The sequence below is a fragment of the Canis lupus genome, chromosome X (assembly GCF_048164855.1).
Source record: "Canis lupus baileyi chromosome X, mCanLup2.hap1, whole genome shotgun sequence".
Lineage (NCBI taxonomy): Eukaryota > Metazoa > Chordata > Mammalia > Carnivora > Canidae > Canis > Canis lupus.
The window spans coordinates 4,238,883-4,261,032 of NC_132876.1; the positions used below are offsets into that span (position 1 = coordinate 4,238,883).

Consider the following 22,150-nt stretch of genomic DNA (forward strand, 5'->3'; position numbering starts at 1 on the left):
GTTAGGTTAAGCAGAGGTACTGTCTTCAGAAAGTTTCATCTACATACAAGTGGCTTGTTATCTACAAGGTTCTCCTGACTGCTCTAAGAATGAAACTTCCATCAGAGAGACTAACAGGAGAAAATCAAACATGGCATCCCTCCTGCATACATGGGAGAGACCCAGGCATACTGGGTGAGTGCTCAGGGTGGCTAAAGCCGTCAGCTTAGACACCATCTCCAGGTAAAAAGACAAAAGACGACGCTGGGGTTAGGGAGTCACTTGTGGGAGGTAACTAGGAGAACCAAAGTAATAGGGTAAGATTGTCATGTAGATCTGAGTCATTTAATCTCCACTGATGAGTTCCTAGTGATTTAGAGGTCTTTCTACTCTTCCTGGTACAGAGAGGGAGTCACACTTAACAAAAGAAGGATTTCCCTTGTAAGGGAGATTTCCCTTGTAAATGTAAAGGTCTCTTACAAAACGTTAACTTTTACTCAGTCTTCTGAGCTTCTCCTGTGTTTGCACTTTGTTAAAAATATTCAGCCTAAAAGAATCCCGATGCCAGAGACATATTTTGGGATGGTAAGTTCTGCTGTCCTACAATGAGCAATAGCTGGAAAATGCAGTTACAAAATCAGCACTTTGTATTTAAAATGTGTGCTCACGGGATCTCCTATGTTACAGAAGAGCTTAAATAGTAAAAACACCTGCTGTCTGCACAGTCCCAGAGACACAGAAATCCTTTGAGACAAAATCACATGCAGGCCTGAAAGCCAAAGTGAGAATCCACCCACCCACCTCTCTATACTGCTCTTGGAATACCTTTATCTTACATTTGAAGAGGGCTATAAAAATAACACAGTGCTGTAACATACAATATTCACTGTGCATCTAATATTTATGAGCACCTCTTATGTGTGGCAAACCTTGTTCAAGAGATCTGGGGCTAGGCTGATGAACGACACAGCCCCTGCTCTCACAGAAGCTTCACTCTATTGCAGGAATACAGAAAATACACTGATAAGGGAGGTTACGTTCAGGTGAGACAGCCTAGCAGATGATCACTTCCCTTTTACTGATAGGGAAACAGAGACTCTCCCCAGGCAAATAACTTTCCCCAGGTCACAAAAATGGTAAATGGCAGAATCAAGAACTGACCCTTATCTTCTGACGTCTAGGCCATCTTTCTCTCTGCAGCACCACCAGCGCAGCAACTGGGTCACAGGGACCCAGGGAGTGGAAGGTAAGGTGGAAGACTGTCCATAGGGAAGGCTTTCTGAGAGGCTTTTTCTGCTCTATGCCCTTTTTCTTGCACTTTAATCTTCTCTCCCAGACTAGAGTTTCAGATCACTGAGTGCAAATCCAGGTTCCATATTTCTATTAATGTCCAGCCCTATAAGATTCTCTCTAGTGACATCTGGTGAATGGGTAAATGGATGATCCATTCTGTGGCTTAGGAAAAGAATGAGGACAATGTAGGCTAATGAGAGGCTGGGTTCTGCCCATGAAGGGATGATGCCGTGCCATGAGTCTACTCACATTAGCCTACTGCAGCAGGCACGTCAGGAAATGTATTTGCACGTCAAAAAGATCATGATTGATGGCACAGACCCGAGCTTAATTTTTAAAAATGTATGACGGGGACATTCCAAGTGTTGGGAGACCAGGGCAGGATGACCCAAGATGGGCCACTTTGCATGAAGATTATTTTGAATTAAAAAAGCAATCAAAACCCAGCATATTCAGGAAAAGCTCTTTCCCTGCCTGACAACTGCCTAAAAGAATTTAGGCAGAGGCCCTGCTCCAGGAAGAGAGCTCTCACCATGTACCATTATACCTACGAACTAGGGAGGGTGACGTAACAAGGCCTGTCTGATCAAAGGCCTCTCTGTGCCCCACTGTTTGTGTACCATTTACTCTTTTTCATTCTTCCTGAGGATTGCATTCCTTCCCTTTGAAGTCCCAGACCCCTATCTCCTTTTCCTTAGTTCAGAATGACATACAGATCTCCTTCTGCTTGACTTCTTTGAAATTTCCATTGTCTGTGTGGGTTTCCTCTATGTATGCTATTAAATTTAATTTTCTTCCATTAAACTGTCTCATGTCAATTTGATTCTTAGTCTGGCTAGAAGGGCCTTGAAGGGGACAAGGCGTTCTTGCTCCCTAACACAAGCATGACAGGTTACTGGCTCCCAGTTAAGAAATGGCTACAAAATGGCAGCCTAAGACCACCACTCAGGTGCTCTGCCCATATGGGCTACCTCTTTAAATTAAAACCCTTTTACATTGGCAACACACATTAACTAAAAAATTAACATTACAGGGAGAAGGATCCATCCATTCACCCTATGGCTCTCTTAAGTACATACGCCTGAAACACCAGTAGCAACAGACTCAGCAGCACGCAGCGATTCCATTCTAGAGCTTCTTCTTTGGCCTTGGATTCTATAAAGAGATGAAAAGAGAAATGCTAAGCACATCTTGCTTGCCATTTAAATCTAAATTTTCTATTATACAGTAAAAATAAGGTTCAAATAAGAACAAATATTTATTTTTCTTAATACATCACATCTTTGTCTTTGAGGTGCTGCTATTCCTACAGAGAAAGTTGTTCTGTGCCGTATCTATAAAATGAATCATCTGGACCCTCATGAGAATGAAGTTTGCCACAGGTCTCAATGCCTCTGGTTAACAGTGGTGAGCAAAGCAAGCTTAAAAAAAAAAAAAAGCCAAGGCGTATGAGTGAATCTTCTTAATTTTTAAACCAACTACAATTACAAAAAAATGCCTTCAGGCCAAATTTAATTTTGTTTCTGTTTCCTGTAATTAGAGAAACTCTCTACTCTTTGGCTCATTAACAATTCATTTCTATCAAAATTAGAATTTTGATGCCCAAGGTAAGAATGCAGCTTCCTGGCACTGGAGTCTAAGTACTAGCTTATTTTTCACCAAGTGAGTGGAAGGTGAGAGAGAAGTAGGGGGAGATTGAGGGATGGTGTGGGGAGGAGAGAGTAGAGTGAATGAGAATATTGGTTTTAATACTGAAATTACTTTTTAAGCCTTAAAAATGTCCTGGAGATCTGTTATGGAAATGTAATTTGTTTTCTAGAGTTTTTCTTTTGCAGGCCAAGGCCAAAGAGTAAAAAGCTCCATCACTCCACAAAATTGAGAAACTGGAGTCTGGTAACAGATATGATAAAAAACAAGTCCTTAAGGTGGCAACACAGTGACAAAACGGTATGTGAAACCGTCCCAATTCATTCACAAAACACGAGATTAATAAAATAACTGGATTATTCTGCAAGGTTTCAGAAAGTCAATCCTGATCCAAAGGTGAGAACTTTTCCATTCGATATTTCACGGGACACAGCCAAAAAAAGTCAATTTTATTTACATCATTTTTAAAGACATCTATTTATTTGAGAGAGAGATTGAGAGAGAGAGCTTGGGAGGGGCAGAGAGAGGAGGAAAGAATCTCAAGCAGACTCCCTGCTGACCACAGAGCCTGATGCAGGGCTCAATCTCAGGACCCTGAGATCATGTCCCGAGATAAAACCATGAGTCAGATGCTCAACAGACTGAGCCACCCAGGTGCCTCTTACATCATTTATTTTTTAATGGTAGAAAACTAAGAAGAGCTTGGGAAAAATATATTTTAAATATCAAAATATACAACATTTAGGAAGGAGTGATTTAAGTGGTATAAAACAACTATTTAATGAGTGAATTCAGTCATTTGTGTATATGATGGGGCTATAAAATGTCTACTATGTATTTCTTAATGGTTTGACTTTCAGCATCAAGTAACATCAACAGAGTTACTTAGAAATTTATCCTGACATCATTTAAAAGTAAAGTTCCTAAAAGAATATCTATATCTTTATTTTTTTTCGGTCTTTGACTCAATTTATAAGCAGCTAAGTCTAATAGAATGTTTTCTTACTTTGGAAGTGTTGGTACTTCTTTCAGAATGTTCTTCACTTTCTGTTTTTTCTTTATATTATCTTCTTGCAGACTCCATTTTGTTTCTTGGCTTCAACTAAGGGCAACTCTAATAACTCTATCTCAAGACCTCTCCCTGAGGTATAGACCCAAATATCCAACTGCCTTCAGGATGTGCAGTCTGGATGTCTAACATTAGACACCTTAACTCCAGGTGGTCCAATGAGACCCCTTCTCCTCTTCCTCATCTTCCTCATCTTCTTCCTTCTCCTCCAGTGTCTCCTCTATTGGTGACAAATGCCACTCTTCACCCAGTCTCCCAAGACTAAATCGTCTAAGTCATCATTGACTCTTCACTCTTTCTTTACTCTGTTTTGTATGAAAGTTTACTTTTTGTCCACCTTTTCTACTTAATGAATTTCTTGAAGGTAATGCACATGCACTGAACCTCTTGTATCCCCAGCACCTAGCACAATGCAGAGCACTTACCAAGTGCTCGTGAATATTTGCTGAGTGAACAAAGGAATAAACAATTTGACCAGCCAACTCAATTGAAATATTTGCACATTTCTCACCCCAGGGCTTCTTGGCATGACACAATTATTTTCAGGAACAAACGGAGGCTTCTATCTGTTCCTTAAAAGTAATTAAATGTCACTATATTGGCCTCTAAACAGCGAATATCTTTATACCTCAGATAAACAGCCTGTGAATGAATATACTGCTGAACTGCCTAATATGGTAGCCATGCACCACATGTAGCTAAATTAAAAGCAGAATTAAAGAAAATTTAAAATTGATTTCTTTGGTGTGGCAGCCACATTTCAAGTGTGCAGTAGCTACATGTGGCTAGTGGCCATGGTATTAGAGAGCAGATTAAAGAGCATCTCTGTCATCACAAAAGGTTCTATTGGACAGTGCTGTATCAAAGGATGCAGTGAGTTTTACTGAACAAGACACCGAATTTGACAACGAAACACTGTGAGGTGATTACGATTTGCTTTAAATCCACTGCTTGGATATCAAGAATGTAATAGTTTTCCAAATTCTTCCATGAATTCATATTTCATGCTTCTCTGTCAATATAGATGGCAAATTTCTGAGTTGTAATCAGAATGTAAAAGTAACAAAATAAGCACATATATTGCTTTAAAAAAAAGCATTAAAGAGTACTTCATACCTAACTAATCTATACATATAAATAATGAATTCAGACTCAGGACAGGAGGTGTAACAGAGAGTTTGCAACCATAAAACATTGCTGGCCTTTGGTCAGGAACAGATATAAACAGAACTTTCCTTTTCTAAATCACATCAGTTAATCTTCAAAAAGAAAGAAAATGATCAAAGAACACTTTGCTAGCTGTATTTACATGAGACCAACACTTTCTGATTTAATGAAGAAAAGTACTTCTCTCTCTCATTATGTAAAACCTCAAAATGTGACTCTTATATTGAGCCCTTAATGTTTCTTACTCTCTCTCTCTCTTTTAAATTTTTACCAAGGTTTGATATTCATTGGTAAAGCACTCAACACTGCTGAATTACTATGATGGAGGACGGTTCTTGGCTCAAATAAACTCATCTATTTCTACTTGCTATATAAATGAAATCGTAAATATGAAAAGATGTCCAATGAATACTGTCCTTTCATACATCAATGCAGAATAAACTAAAGTGTTCTGAACAGTTGTGGCAGAGTCAGGAAACTAGTGACAGTAAAATAGAATCTTAACTGTCGCTCCTTGTTTAACTTAACAGCTGAGATTATCTCATCTGAAGTGACGGCAGAAAGGAGAGTCAGGTTTCCCTTCTGAGTCGCAGGTTGTAAGCAAAGTGTAAGAAGCTACTTTTCAAGAGTTCTCTAACCAGAGCTAGTCTGTAGGCTCATGGAAGCACCCCACCACCACTCCCTGTCAGAAATGGGACCTCTCAGGTCAAGGTGCAGGCAGCCGCTTTTCCTCCAGGCCCAGCTGTATCTCAGCCATCCTTGACAACTGCATTGGTACTAGCATCTCCAAAGCCCACCTTCCCCCCAAGTCATTATTCTCTTCAGTGCTCCCCTAGGGATGACGCCTGAAACAGCCTATTTCTCCCAATCCCCTATTCCCACCATTGTGTCCAGCATTCCAGAGCTGCCAAAGGAAGATGGACAGAATCTGAGGTTGCCCAGCCTAGGGCTCACACCTCAGCCCTGACACTTCCTAGCTGTGAACCTTAGAGCAAGTCTTTTAGCTTCCCTGAGCCCCAGCTTCTGAATGTTTAAAGTAAAACTCATAATATGTACCTTGCAGTGTTCTTGTAAAGATGAAATAATGCTGGGACAAAGTGCTTTGTAATCTGTACAGGCTAACGTGATCATCTCATCTCAAATGCCCTCATTAGTCATTCTCCCTTTGATTGCTCCATTCCTTTAAGTTCTTCTCCACTTAAATATATGATTTGGGATATATAAGACTGTAATTTGCTCTAAAATGGTTCTTTTGTGATTTTAATTCTCTCTCCTAGAAAATGTGTTCCACAAAGATGAGTTCTGCATATGCTATCATTGTTCTATTCCTTCAGAGCCAACAAGTAGACTCTCCAGTGTTTTAAGATAAGCAGACTGGGGAGCAAAAGGTGCTATTGCTAAAGGTCACCCAGATGGTTATTCCTTTGGGCAAGGGTTGGGGGGTGGGTGGAGACGGGTGTTGTATGGTGATGTGGATGTGCATATGATGCACACTTGTAAAGAGCTCCTGAATGAATGTACAAACTGATCCCTACTAATAGATAATAATTACCCTGCCTTTTAAATATTTCTTCTCTTTCACTATAATACCTTTTAATAAATAAATTATTGGAGAATGTTACCTTAATAGACTTACATTATTTGAAGATGTAATTAGTTTATTTGGGGAAACTTACCTAAAGGCAGAAGGTGAAGGGGATGATTCTGATCAGTTCAGGAAATCAGTAATTTGAAGTGAGTGCCCCATCACCACCTTCAGTTCTAAGGCAACTGCTCACTAACCTTTCTCCTTACCCACCACCAATCTCACCTCTGACTGGCAGGGGAGACACTATTATTTACTGTGTTCCTACCACGTAGTGGGTATCTTTCACATATTATCTCTGTATCCTAAAATAATTCAATGGCATGTGTTCTATTATCATCCCACCTTTACAGATGGGGGAGATAAGGCTCCACAAGGTGAATAATATATAAGGTCATAATAAATGACAAAGTCTGAATATAAACCCAGTCTGACAACTCCTTGTACCAGTGAGGGCAATAGTTACGTCACCCCCACCAGGGTGAAAAGGAATAATTTGCAATCCCAAAATATGCCTTTTGTCACAACGATTTATCTTGAGCTGGTTATTCTTTTTTTTTTTTTTTAAAGAATGTGAACAGCACCAGCTGTATTGCAGCCTTGATTTATTTTTGAGTAGGGAAAAAAAGAGAAGGGGGATAAGCTGGTAAGAGGTGCATAAAGGAAGTGAGAAAAAAAAACAAACTAAACACCCCATATATGGTGCCTGCACACCCGCACACACACACACACAAACACACACACACACACACAGCACACAGCTGTCCTAGCAGCTCTGAGCCCCATGATGCAAGGAATTCCAAGTTCTCAGGATCTTGAAAACTCTGGGGGCCAGCAATCCTCATTACACCATTTCTACAAGCTCAGAAAAGCCCTGCCTCATATCATGAAATAAACCCTGTGGCTGCCTCCAGATGGAACGGAGGCAAAGAAGACCTTGTCCTTGCATTCACATAAGAATTTTAGTCTTTGAGCCCTTTTGTGCGTACACATACCATCCGAGTGACCAGTTTCCACAGAAAGGAGCTCTATGGCCTTTTCTCCCCAGCCTAATGTCTGACAGGATTGAATATATGCTACAGATGTTGGCATCTCTCCCCACTTCAGAACCACATCCTTGGGGATTTTTCCATAGGTATTCACATAAACCCTTTCATCTTATAGCATACCAGAAGATCCATGCCATCTGTGTTGGGGAGTATGATGATTGCATAGGGTTTGAGGCTACACTGGATCAGAGTCTGGGTTCTTTCTTATGTGTGTTGGTTGATAAATATCATAGACCTCTCCTGAATCCACATCAGTGGCATGTCCAGCCAAGGATCCACAGATCACTTTCAACCGCTGGCCTTCCCCCAACAGTGATATCCACCAGTAATGGTTTAGGTACCAATTCTCCAAATGACTCAAAGGCTATAAATCTGTGATATGGCTTGTGTGTCCATGCATAGACCTTCACAGAACTCTGCAAATTACCAGAAATTTGTTCTTTCATATTTTACAACTTCATAGTATACACATCCTTCCAAATCCCCCACAGTTGTCCATCCTTGCTTTTTCTCAATTTCTGGATCATTGTGGAGTAATTCACAGCATCAGGCCACTTTCTATGCCTACTAAAAAATTCACTCCCCATAAGACAGCACACAGAATCTCAGGATTAAAGCTCTTCTTATATTTATGAATCTCTGGAGTGCCACTCTGTGGTCTAGTGTTCATGGCATTCACACTGACCACTGAGCCCTTCCAGGTAGGATCTTGCTTATGGTTTCTGGTCTTAGTCCATCACAGGAAAATCCCACCACAGAAGTCACTGCTGTCCCACCAGATGGAGAAATCTGTAGCAATCCGGTGTCTACAAAAAGTGTAAAGAAGGAAGAAGACTTGTGTTTCTGGAATGTGTTACCAGTGGACTGAGTCTAGTGGATGATAGGAGTGCCCTCCTTGGATGGGGCCATGACTCGTTCACTTTCTACAGCATCATATAGACAATCACAGTTTTCATGGATTCTGTTTCACCATTGCTCAAATTCAAAGATGCTGCTCTGGTGTCCTCAGTCCAGAGGTGGGTTCCTCAGCCCCTTCTTATTCTACATCATCGTCTTCCTCATCTATTGTCCCTGACCCCTCACTGGATGAGTAGTCATGTGTCACTTGGTGTGAAGGTCACACATCTTCCACTGCTTGAAGTTCTTTGGCCAATGCAGTCTAATCAGCAGGCTTGAGAGGTCTAAAAACTTCTAATCTTCACATTTTTTCACTGCATTTTCAAGGCACTGAGATGAAGAGCCTTCAGATTTGGATGATGAACTCACTCTGAAGTGCTCCCCTGAGACACTCTGGAGACCCCGGATGGGACACAGGCTGGGATCCTGAGTTGCTGGACCCCAAGGAACTGCCACTACCAGACCTGGGCACCAGCTTCTCCACTCTCTCCCATAGCAGCCTGGGCTCAATACTGCTGGTGGAGTTTCTCTGACATGCTTGGCTATTTTGCTATCCACTGCCTTGCAGTGAAGAATCTCAAAGGAACAGAAGAGGAGAATAAGACATTGTCCTCACAAGAACCTGTGGCTCAGCTGGGTCTCTAAGGGGCAGGATGCATAGACTCAGAGCTGCTACTGGAAAAAGATTGATCTGGAAGGCACTAGTACTCTGCCTGTCTGCTTAGACTAGGGTTCAGGGGAGCTGTGGTTAATTTTCCTAAATCAATCTTCCACCTCTCAAGCTCTATTAGTGGTGAACTGGTTGGTTATTCTTAAGAGACACAGGTCAAGCTCTGAGAACTGAGTAGAAGTTACCTTTTTGTTAGACACATTTACATTTATATGGGAAATCTCTATTTAGAAGTGTTATCTCCCTCTCTAGAAACTCTTAACAATGGAGAAGGCAAGGACTTAAATCCACACAGCCACCATACCCTTGTTTACTGTGCTTTTCCTGATAGCCTCCATAACTGTCCTCTTCGCACCAAACATCTTTTGTCTTTAGCTATGGATGACTTTTAAGGTAGTGGCTTGGGCTATTTCAGGGAGTTACTCAGTTTTCCTGGGTCTCTCCCATGTGCATATACAGGAGCTATATATGCTATTAAATTTCTATTTCTCTCCTGTCAATCTGTCTTTTATAACAAGGCATCTCAACCAAGAACCTGGAAAGAGAGGAAAGCTTACTCTTCCTCCTCTACAAGGAAGTAGTAGAAATTAGATAATCTTTAGTTTTGCTCAACTCAAGCTGGAAATGTCTTGATTTTGCCATGCCACATGTACAGTATGACTTTGTTTTTATTAATTATAACATGTTTGTCTCATAAATTAAGAGACCACATGTTAAAATCAGTTCCATTCCTTAATAAGTCACACCACAAACTAACCTATGAACATCCTCCACAGAATGAACCACAAATGAGTATGTGCTCTTACCAACTCTGCCAAATAGTCTGTACACGCTACTATGCTCTCCATTCTTTCCAGAAAGGATAGAAACTTGCCCCACTTCTGGCTTCACTTTCAGAAAGCCTCTGCTTTCTAGGATGGAAGCGGAGTGATTCACAAAGTCGATTTATTAACATCAAATTTGCCAAAAGCCAACTTGCCAATGGACCATTTGGCTAAATGGCCAAAGGATCTATTTGCCAAACTGGCTAAATATAATGATTTACCAAAAACATGTTTCTTAAAACTATTCATAATATTTATAGTGCAATGGATTGGCAGAGCTCAAGACTGTAGTAGTACAGATTTCAGAGTTCTGGGACCTTCAGGCAGCAACTTGGCTCCTGATCTCCTTCTCTCATGGACACAACAAGTTCCCTCTCAACCCAACATGAGGCTGTGCTGGATTCTTGGCTCTTCTTCATTTCTTTTTCCCAATACAAATTTTTCCTCTCTTGTTGCCTGCTCTATCCAGTTGCAGCAGTAGGAAACTGGGGTACAGAAATATGGAACTGTCCTTAAAATGCTGATTAAAAAAACTGGGGATCCCTGGGTGGCGCAGCGGTTTGGCGCCTGCCTTTGGCCCAGGGCGCGATCCTGGAGACCCGGGATCGAATCCCATGTCGGGCTCCCGGTGCATGGAGCCTGCTTCTCCCTCTGCCTATGTCTCTGCCCCTCTCTCTCTCTCTCTCTCTCTCTCTCTCTCTGTGACTATCATAAATAAATAAAAATTAAAAAAAAAAATGACCATGGAAAATATTCCAGGTATCTTCAAAAACTGTTGAAACCTTTCAATCTACTCTAAATCACTGAACTTTGACATTTAAAAGATATACATTTTGGGAAAATTGGTAAACTTGGCAAATGAGTCAGTGGTGATAAAATCTGAAAACATGCTAGATCATTAAAAAAATAGAAAATGAATTTTTGACAGGATTAATACTACACTAAAATAACCTAAAACTTTTTCGTATGAAATCCTAGAATAATTACTGCTGCTTATTCATAAGAATGGTACTCTTTCTGTGATTTTTAACTTCTAACAAATGGAATACTCCTTAAAATGCTGATTACAAGAATATATCCATTGACTATATTTAAGAATGTAGCCACTGCATATACTCAAGAATAATATATTCATATGAAAAGATAATTAATTAAATATATAAGTGGTCCATGGGGCATTTGGCTGGCTCTGTTGGTAGAACTCACAACTCTTGATTTTGGGGGTTGTGAGTTTGAGCCCGACAGTGAATGTGGATATTACTGTCAAACGACAGCCCATGAGGTAAAATTGGAAGCTGCCCATTTTTGTATGAGGTAGGGATGATTTTTGCTTTTTTGAAAAAGTTGTAAAACAAGCAAAGAATATTCTATAGAGACCTTATATAGCCTGTAAAGTTTAAAATATTTGCTATGTGGTCTTTTTCAGAAAACTGTTTATCAACCCTTAGAATATATTCAAAAAGCTTAAGCTTTTTGATGAATCAATACATTCGCATAAATTTTGTCAACTGGACATTTGATGGATTGGTTTTGAATAAATTGATTTTTGGCAATTTGGCCACTGGACAAATTGATCATTTGGCAGAAAGTTTTCCAAGAATTGTTTTTGGTGAATACACCTGGAGCTTCTCAGGAATTCTCTCAAATGAAAGACTATGGAATTTTAATATATCAAACTTTTGAAAAAATAAGTGAAGGATTTCTTTTCTCTCAATGACTTTGGAAGCCAATGGAAAACCTGAGTCCCACCAGAGAAGCCCAATCTATTCTCACTTGGGAAGGACTTTGATGGATTCAACCCCCTTTTAAAAAATATTTTACCATTTGAGTATGAAACACTTTTTAGTAACTGCTTCCAAAATTGTTTTTTGGGTTAAATGATCATTTTTATTCTCAAAAGTTTTTACTTTTGGGGATCCCTGGGTGGCTCAGCGGTTTAGTACCTGCCTTTGGCCTAGGGTGTGATCCTGGAGTTCCGGGATCAAGTCCTGCATCGGGTTCCCTGCATGGAGCCTGCTTCTCCCTCTGCCTGTGTCTCTGCCTCTCTCTCTCTTTCTCTCTCTCTCTCTCTCTCTCTCCCTTCCTCCCTCCCTCCCTCCCTTCCTCTGCCTGTGTCTCTGCCCGCCCCCCCGCCCGTGTCTCTCATGAATAAATAAATAAAATATTTTTTTAAAGTTTTTATTTTCTTTTTTTATGGGAGGAGCAAAGTATAATATTACAGATACTCTGAATGAAGCAGTGTGCTATTTGAATATCCAGTCTTCTCCAGTAGAGTAATTTATATTACTGACTATCCTATACTGAAGATCCTGGCAGTTTTTAAGTGCAAATTCTGGAAAAAAAAAAAAGAGTATATATTTCCTGGCCAAAAAGGATAGAGCAGGGAAATGTTTGTGTGTGTGTGTGTTTGTAGGTGAGTGTATGTGAAGGTTGGGAGACAGGCAGAAAGTGAACTACGATGGCTTGGGAAATACTTGGTTCTTCTCCTCTCAGATTCCCTACTGCACTGCACCCGTCACTGCTCCTTGGCCAAAATGTCAAGAGAACTGGTACTCATGAGAGGGTAACTAAGCAAATGTACCAATGGCATCTTCCTTTTTTCCTGCTGAAGCCATGGACATAAATTCTTGTGGCTTTTAAAATCATATTCTTTGTGCGGGCTGATATGTATTTGATGTATAACTGATATATCTGAAGCTAATATAACTAAAATGCTATGTTACCAAACCTATATTATACAGGAAGTTCAGATGATTTTACACATTACAATATGAAGACCTAAAAACAACTGTGGAGTTTCAAATGTTGAAAATATGGAGTCCCTTTTAAAATGATTTGGGAGGTTATTACTCTTATCACATAGCTAAGAAAACTCAATTCTTGTTTTAGTGATATGTTAACAGACTTGTTTTTTTTTAACATTTTATTTATTTATTTATTTATTTATTTTAGAGATTTTATTTATTTATTCGTGAGAAACACAGAGAGGCAGAGACACAGGCAGAGGGAGAAGCAGGCTCCATGCAGGGAGCCCGACGTGGGACTCGATCCCAGGACCCCAGGATTGCGACCTGAGCCAAAGGCAGATGCTCAACCACTGAGCCACCCAGGTGCCCCAACAGACTTATTTCCAATCACTGCTGATACACAACTGAAAAGCAACAAAGTTTAAATGCTCTGACCCTCATATATTTCAGTGTTTTACAAAGGGTGGCATCCAAGTGGGAAAATTTCCACCAAAGGCTTACTCCATCCATTTCATAGAAAACACCACTCTCTAAAGGGCCAGTGTGAACTTCTCTAATGTGCTTTCTTGGTTACACCAGCTTTCCACAAACATTTCCAAAGAGGAAAGACATCTAACAGCACTCAGTGGTATTTCCTCACCAGAAGAGAAAAACAAGAAATGCACACTTCAAAAGTACATACCATCAACATGGTAAAAGCCATAGCCTGATGTCCTCCATACCTTGAAGGGCAGGTAACTCATAATAAGCAATGCCCTGCTGTCCAAGAATGGAAAGCAAGCAAACACCAAGTCAACAAAAACTTTATGGCTATGAAAATATGGTCAGTCATCAATAATCAAAAGAAAAGTTTTCCAGTAGTGACAGAGATTATAAGAGAAAGGAGGGGAACTGAGTGGGAAAAAATAGAGAGAGAGACAAACCATGAGAGACCCCTTCCTAACTCTGGGAAACAAACAAAGGGTTTCAGAAAGGGAGGTGGGTGAAGGGCTGGGGTGACTGGGTGACGGGCACTGAGGAGGACACCTGATGGGACAAGCACTGGGTGTTATACTATATGTTGGCAAATTGAATTTAAATTTTTAAAATGTTAAAAAAATAAAGAAAAAAATTCCAAGGTTTTATCATCTTGAACAGAATATTGCTGTTATTGGCCTCTTCTGACCAGCATGGAAATATTAAGTAAACAAGAAGGGACCTTTTAGCATCTGATTAGTGTTCCGCGGTCTGCCCCTTTTTCAAACAGAAAAGGCGACATATCGTGTTGGTTGGTGAGTCACTGGAACACGCCTGGGCCTTAGCCTCGGTGCCAGAGGCTAACACTGCTAACATTCACAGGCAGACTGAATGTCAAAGCTACACAGTTCTCCATCATATATTTGTGGAAAATTCATTCCAGGAGAAATTCATAAATCAGACAAGAGACCAGCACTGTGTGGGAAGACAGTTTGCTCTGTTCCCACTAACTAATAAGCCTTTTATACCAAGTCTTGAAGCACAGCACAGGGTTCTATAAGGACGTATCTCCTACTCCAAGAGAAGAGAGTCTTTGAAGGACTGGAACTGACAGCTGAGATCTGTGTTTATAATTTATCTGCTAGTGTATTTACTTGCAAACTTCACTATTTTTGTATTTAGATCTATTATCGAATATTTCTTCCAGTTTGCAATGGTTTGAAAACTGTTGTATGAGTTAAAGCTCAACATTGTTTAGTTAAAATCATTCCCCTGACACAGCACTTCAAAAAAAAGGAAATGCGCACAATATTTTTACATGGAAAAAAAAGCTGGACCAACTTCTTTTTTAATACAGCCAGTGGATTCAGAGGTCCTGGTCTGGGTACATACGTTCATGGTAGGTTTTACCGAACAGCCCACATTTTATTTGGCACCTCAGACTTCCTACCTTACAATCCACTCTCTCAATCATTTCTCAAAGGTGACATTCTATGTGTTTCTTCTGTCACTTTCATGGGACTATTACTGAGCCAGTTGGGGAAATAAAGGAGATCAAATTCCAGCATACGTTAAAAGAAAGACTTTCTTTTTTGGACATGTCTTCACTCTGTATTAAAGCACAGATAACCTAAGTGTTGGCTGTGTAGATAGGAGATAGAACTTTAAATTTGGCCTTCTTTTTTCGTGTTCATTCTACATGTCAGCTCTATTAATTTTTACTGGCAAAGTGACACATGGCTACTCAGAGGCTCGTATCCTAGAAATCAGAAAGCAAGTTAATTTAAGAAGACAAAGTATTCTCTGAAAAGAGGGAGGCACAAGGTGAATGCAGTTTGGATACTTCCCTCTCGGAGCTTTTGATTCTCTAGAAGAAGAGTTAAGACAGTCTGTGTAATCTCAATGCCAAGTGGAGAGTGTCAATGGGAAAGCAGAGAGGGGAGAGCCCTGCCAGCCCAGGCAGCAGGAAGGACTTCAGAGAGCAAGTTCTAGAGTGGTGAGGATGATCTGGACATCCAAAATATGGAGGACAAGAAAACAGGGCCAAAGGTACAGTGAAAGAACTTAGACACATTTCCATGGTATGGTGACATTATTATAGTTTCTTGCTTACTTGTCCATCTCCACATTAGGCAGTAAGTTTTATGAAAGCAAGGACAGTGCAGGGCACTGAGAACACAGTCTCACAGAGTTTACAATTTCATGTGGCATTAAATGAACTAAACAGTCCCAAGATAACTATACATTTATGAACTGTTAAAAGCATGACCTAGGAAAAAGAGCAAGGTGCCACGGGAGAGAACCAAAGTGGATCTAGAGGACCAGTAGGAGCCAACCATGGGACAATACAGTGGAAGAATAGTTCAGATTGAGGACATAAGCATGTGCAAAGTTCTGTGTTGGAAAAGAGCTGTGAGAGTTCACAGTGCGGATGGAGTAGGATAGGGAGTGTGCCACAAAATGAGGTTTGGGGAACAGGTAAGCATGAGAGTGGTGTGCCTTACAGATCATATAAAAGGCTATCTGATTTCGTTCTTTTTTTTTCTTTTAATATTTTATTCATGAGAGACACACAGAGAGAGAGAGAGAGAGAGAGAGAGAGAGAGAGGGGGGCAGAGGGAGAAGCAGGCTCCATGCAGGGAGCCCAATGCGGGACTCGATCCCAGGACTCTGGGGTCACACCCGGAGCCAAAGGCAGACACTTAACCACTGAGCCGCCCAGGCATCCCTGAATTCATTCTAAGAACAAAGGTAAACCACTAAGAGCTTTTGTGCAGGAGAGGGACAAGATCGTATTTTAACAAATGGTTTTAGAGCAACTGGACATGCATATGCCAAAAAATATGGACCTCAATGTAAGCCTCACACTTTATAAAAGTATTAACTCAAAATGGATCATAGATACAAACCTTAAACCCAGAACTATAAAACTTTCAGAGAAAAAAAAAAACAGAAAACCTGTGAGTGGTTTGGTGATAAATTCTTAGATAAGGCAAGAAAGCACAATCCATTAATTAAAAAAATGGTAACACTATCCTTTCAAATTAAAAACTTTTGTTCTGCAAAAGACACTGTTAAGAGAATGAAAAAAGAAGCTATAAAAGCTAGAGAAAGTACTTACATATCAAATATCTGACAAAGGACTTGTAGGTAGAATATACAAATATTTTCAAAACTCAATAGTAAAAAGTAAGCAACATTGTTTTAAAAATAGGCAAAACATCTGAATATTCAAATGATAAAAAAATGCTTGACACCTTCAGTCATTAGGGGAATGTGAATTAATGCCATAAATTCAAGACCCTAGGGAAATGAAATGAAAGCTTATGTCCACCAAAAATTTGTATACAAATGTTTCTAGCACCTTTACTAATAATTAACCCCCAAGAGGGCAACAACCCAGTCGTCCTGTTTCAACAGGTGAATGAATAAGCCATGGTACATCCATACAGTGAAATGCAACTCAGCAATAAAAAGTTATTGATGAAAAAAAAGTTATTGATGCTTGCAACAACAAAGGAATTATGCTGAGGGGGAAAAACAATCTCTAAAGATTGTATACTATATGACTATTTCCAGAACACTTTCAAAATGACAAAACTCTCAGGATGCAGAATAAATCAGTGGTTGACAGAGGTTGAGAGTGAGGTGAAGTAGGGGTGATTATAAATGGACAGCGCAAGGAAGTTTTTTGGGTGGTGATGGAAGTGTTCTTTATCTTGACTGTGGTCATGATTACATGAATCTATGCCTGTTAAACCCCCCCAAAAAAATATTCATCTTACTATATAATTTAATGAATTTTTAACACTTTAAAATGAAAATATATGTCCACAAAAAGACTTCTAAAAGAATGTTCACTGCAGGTCTATTTGTAGTAACTAAAAATTAGAAATAAATGGTCATCAAAGGAAACTGCCTTACAAATTGTGCTATATCCATAGACTAGGATACTCCTCGACAACAAAAAGGAATGAACCACTGATACATATGACAAGATGAATACGTGTGTGTGTGTGTGTGTGTGTGTGTGTCTATTCTCTTAAGAGAGCAGACTCAACAGAGTATGTATTATATGGCTTCATTTTTATGAAGTTCTAGTAAACCAAGAAAAATCTATAGTGAAAACCATCAGAATAGTGGTTGCCTCTAGGTAGGAGCAGAAGAGGGAAAGTGCACAAAAAAAGCTTTCCAGTGTGTTGAAAATATCATATGTCCTGATAGGAATATGGGGCACGTGTGTTTATGCATTTGTTACATCTCAAAGAATAACAGAATTAAGATCTGTACATTTTATTATATGTAAATCTTACCTTAAAAATGTAAACAATACGAACTCAAAGAGGAAGTTTGCTTTTTGCAATGACGTGAGTTGGCAACCCCCAAACTACTATTTGTGTATTGCAGACTTGAGCTAATAAGTCAGTATACTGAGGATGATGGGGCCAAGCCTCGATGACTATTGGGTAAGACTATTGCAAAAATGGAAACAGGAAGACCAAAATGAACCCCCTGTGGTGCTGGGGTAGAATTGGAGGCACCCATATGAATTCATGGGTGGTATTATTTTCTAAACACATGTATACCACAGTACACATACATAGAGATGGGCAGACAAGGAGATAAATATAGATATAGGTCTTTATGCCTCTGTGTGTGTGCGTGTGGATGTGTTACCTAGCTCTGAAAGCACTAGAAGTAGTCACAAGCTAGTAACAAGGAGCACAGCGAGTGCCTAGAATTTGGCTTCTAAACAACTACACTTAAAAAGCCAGGGTCCCTTTGACTAAGGCTTAAAGAACCAACTGATTTCATGGCTGAGGCAGAGAAAGAACAAAATGAACCTAGAACATCATTAGTGCCAGAAAGTGAGGAATGCTCCAAGAATGGTGAGAAGTGTGCAAAAGACACAAAATCCAGGTTAAAGGGGCCACGATTGGTCGAGTGTGGGACAGTCTGAGTATTGAAATAAATGATAATAGCAAAATATTATAACCTGGTGAATAAACAAAAAAACAAATACGAAAGAGTGCAGTAAAGGAGAGGGAGATAAAGAATAATGATAAACCAAACATGGTCAAATGCCCACAGTTGTGAGTACAAGTAGAGGAGGATACACACAGTAGATCCTGCCAATATTCAAATTAAAGTTTAAAAGTTAACAAAAAAGTTTGACAGAGCAAAAGCAAAAGAGTATCCTAGGATACAAAAAGGTAGAGAAAAAAGCAAGTTTAAAGAGAGCCAGATCCTGTCTCACTTCCTTAGATCCTAATACCCAGCCTGACATCTTCATGACAGGATGATGAATGAACACCATGAGGAGAAAAAATATATATATTACATTAATTATCTGAGTGGAACAAGCAGCTGCCAGTTTATTTACCCAAAACTACTTTTCATAAAATAGGCTAATACTCAGATCATTTGTTCCCAGTTTTTCTAAACTTTGATATTTATTAGACTTCTTTTCATTAGTATCTAAGCCCTCAGTGATTTCAGAGTTGCTTCAATGAATTTCAAGTACAAACCCTTACTTTGAGCTTTTCAAAAAAAATATTAACAATGAAACTGTTCTTATCAATTGCAAATCTAATAAGACAGTTAATGACTTTATGCTTTGAGGTGATCGGAATAATTTGTCATGCAGCTAAATATGGCATATGGATGGGCTAGGGGTCACATAAACACAATGAAACATTAAAAACCACAATGAGATACCACCTCACACCAGTGAGAATGGGGAAAATTAACAAGGCAGGAAACAACAAATGTTGGAGAGGATGCGGAGAAAAGGGAACCCTCTTACACTGTTGGTGGGAATGTGAACTGGTGCAGCCACTCTGGAAAACTGTGTGCAGGTTCCTCAAACAGTTAAAAATAGACCTGCCCTACGACCCAGCAATTGCACTGTTGGGGATTTACCCCAAAGATTCAGATGCAATGAAACGCCGGGACACCTGCACCCCGATGTTTCTAGCAGCAATGTCCACAATAGCCAAACTGTGGAAGGAGCCTCGGTGTCCATCGAAAGATGAATGGATAAAGAAGATGTGGTTTATGCATACAATGGAATATTCCTCAGCCATTAGAAATGACAAATACCCACCATTTGCTTCAAAGTGGATGGAACTGGAGGGTATTATGCTGAGTGAAGTAAGTCAATCGGAGAAGGACAAACATTGTATGTTCTCATTCATTTGGGGAATATAAATAATAGTGAAAGGGAATATAGGGGAAGGGAGAAGAAATGTGTGGGAAATATCAGAAAGGGAGACAGAACATAAAGACTCCTAACTCTGGGAAACGAACTGGTGGTGGTGGAAGGGGAGGAGGGTGGGGGGTGGGGGTGAGTGGGTGACGGGCACTGAGGGGGACACTTGACGGTATGAGCACTGGGTGTTATTCTGTATGTTGGTAAATTGAACACCAATAAAAATTATATTATTAAAAACAAAAACAAAAACAAAAAAACAGAATCCTGGGCAGCCCCGGTGGCTCAGCGGTTTAGCGCCACCTTCAGCCCAGGGCCTGATCCTGAAGTCCTGGGATCAAGTCCCACTTCAGGCGCCCTGCATGGAGCCTGCTTCTCCCTCTGCCTGTGTCTCTGCCTCTCTCTCTCTGTCTATCATGAATAAGTAAATAAAATCTTAAAAAAAAAAAAACACAGAATCCTATGCCTGCTCTCCCTTCTCCTCTCTTCTTCTTCATTTAAAAAAATTTTTTTTATGGCTTCCCTGCTCAAGAACCAGGTCCTATACATATGTATCAACAGGAGAAGTTAAATGGAACCCAAGAGGCTGGCTCCCATGCAACAACTACAGCTGCATGGGAATGGGTCCCAACTTTCTTTATCTGTTAGCACCAGATATTATCATGCAAGTGTCCCTCAGGTGGGTGTGAGAGCATGGAGTTATGGACTAGATGTGGCCTCCAAGCTAGGAATTCTATCATGTTCAGACTTGGCCATAAACACTCCCCCCCACACACACACATACACACAACAAGCAAGATGGACACTTTGCAGAGAATAATTTGTGTTAATGGATATAGAACCATGTCTTAAGAATAGAGGCTTAAAACGTGCTGGCTTTATTTTATTTAACTTTTTAAACCGTATTTATTTATTTATTCATTGTTAGCACGTGATGTAAGGAGCACTGGGTATTATATACGATGGATAAATCACTGACCTCTACCTCTGAAACCAATAATGCATTATATGTTAATTGGATTTAAATAAAAATTAAAAATAAATAAAAAATACATGTGCTGACTTTAAACAGAAAAAGAGAACCTTAAATTATTAGAAAAATAAGAGTATTGAAGAAATCACGATACAGACTTTAGACCATGACCGTAAGCCAAGTTTACATGTAACCCTTTGCACTTAATAACACCATTATAGCTTAGTTAAGGATTTAGTATAGATTTAAATTATAATTAGTCTATCTTTGGAAATACTTAATTGATAATAACTTGACTTTGTATAGTATTTCACAAAGCATATAAATCTCATGTACTTATCAAAGCAGATAGATCTAGTTCCTTATCTTCTAAGATTGTGATGAACATTCTGCAGTTATTATCCTCACCGTTTATAGATAAAGAACCTGAGACTCAAGGAGTCTTTTCCAAGATCACACAACTTGTAAATGGTCAAGGTGAAGAATAAAACCCAAATACTGTAGTTGTTTAAAAATCCTGATTCTATGTTTCTTTTTTTTTAAGTAGTACTATACCACAAGACCTCCACCCTATTTGCCAAAGGTGACAGATGGTAGTGTGGAGTAGAATTAGCCAAGTAACTTGCTCAGAGAGAGAAAGGAGATTTGATTGAGTCTTCAATAGGCTGTGAAAAGGTCTCTTGTGGAGAGCGGAGCTGGCCACCCTAATATGTGACACCACTAGGAACTGCCAACATTGCACCATCTTTTAACTGATAAGAATGTCAACTACATATGGCAAAACCTAAATCAAATTTAACCTCCCCCGAGAACCTTCCCTAATCATCCTCATTGCTTACTGTTTTTCCTTTGGCCCTCCTCACCATGTAACCTACTCTGTTCTATTGCTGTATGTATGATCTTTCTCTTCCACTAGAATGTAAGCTCTAGGAAGTTAAGGATTTTGTTCACTGCCGTGTCCTCAGAGCCTAGGACAGAACTTCCCTCAGAGTAGGTGCTAAGTATTTACTGTATGCATAAGTTTCACTGGGATTAGAACCATAAGACTGGCAAACTAGCTCCTGAGTGGCAGAGAAACCCAACACAACAGCCTGCGATCCAATGATGCGCAGGGCCCTTCTCCTGCCCAAGATAGGGTGGACATGAGGAATGAAGTCAGTATAGAATAGTACCAAGGCTCCATACAACAAAACTGTGCTAACTAGAATCATCATACATCTTTATAAAATGCCCTTCCCCACTTTGAACAACATAACTCTTCACTGACACAAGCTGAAAGGGGAATTAAGCAGGAACATTCTTCTCGGTGCAGCTGCTGACAGGTTGGAGTCTCCCCAGGGACCAATTCCAGCACTCTAGCAGTTTCTGAAGATCGCAAACTAATATAAGAGCTACTTGGAAATGCTTGCCATTTGATTTTCCAGTGTTCTTTACCCGAGGGTGAGAAGATGCTGTCCTCATCAGCAGTGTTAGGGTTAATCGTTGTGGCCTCCTCCCTATGAATTGTTCTCTCCTCTACATTTAAGGTGAAATTAAAGGGAATAAAGATTTTTCTCTCAGTAACATCCTCCATCAAGGACTTC

General features: G+C 39.9%; 1 protein-coding gene and 1 pseudogene across 6 annotated transcripts in view; both read right to left on the reverse strand.

Annotated features, from left to right (window-relative positions):
• The window catches only part of PASD1 (PAS domain containing repressor 1), a 93,143-nt gene that overhangs the window by 11,828 nt on the left and 59,165 nt on the right, over positions 1 to 22,150 (reverse strand). For all 6 annotated transcript variants that reach the window (XM_072815333.1, XM_072815329.1, XM_072815334.1 and 3 more), the window contains exon 10: positions 2,352 to 2,427. In XM_072815333.1, the coding sequence (XP_072671434.1) occupies positions 2,352 to 2,427 (76 nt within the window). The remainder of the gene's footprint in view (positions 1 to 2,351; positions 2,428 to 22,150) is intronic.
• On the reverse strand, positions 7,620 to 15,504 carry LOC140627787 (mitogen-activated protein kinase kinase kinase kinase 4 pseudogene; annotated as a pseudogene).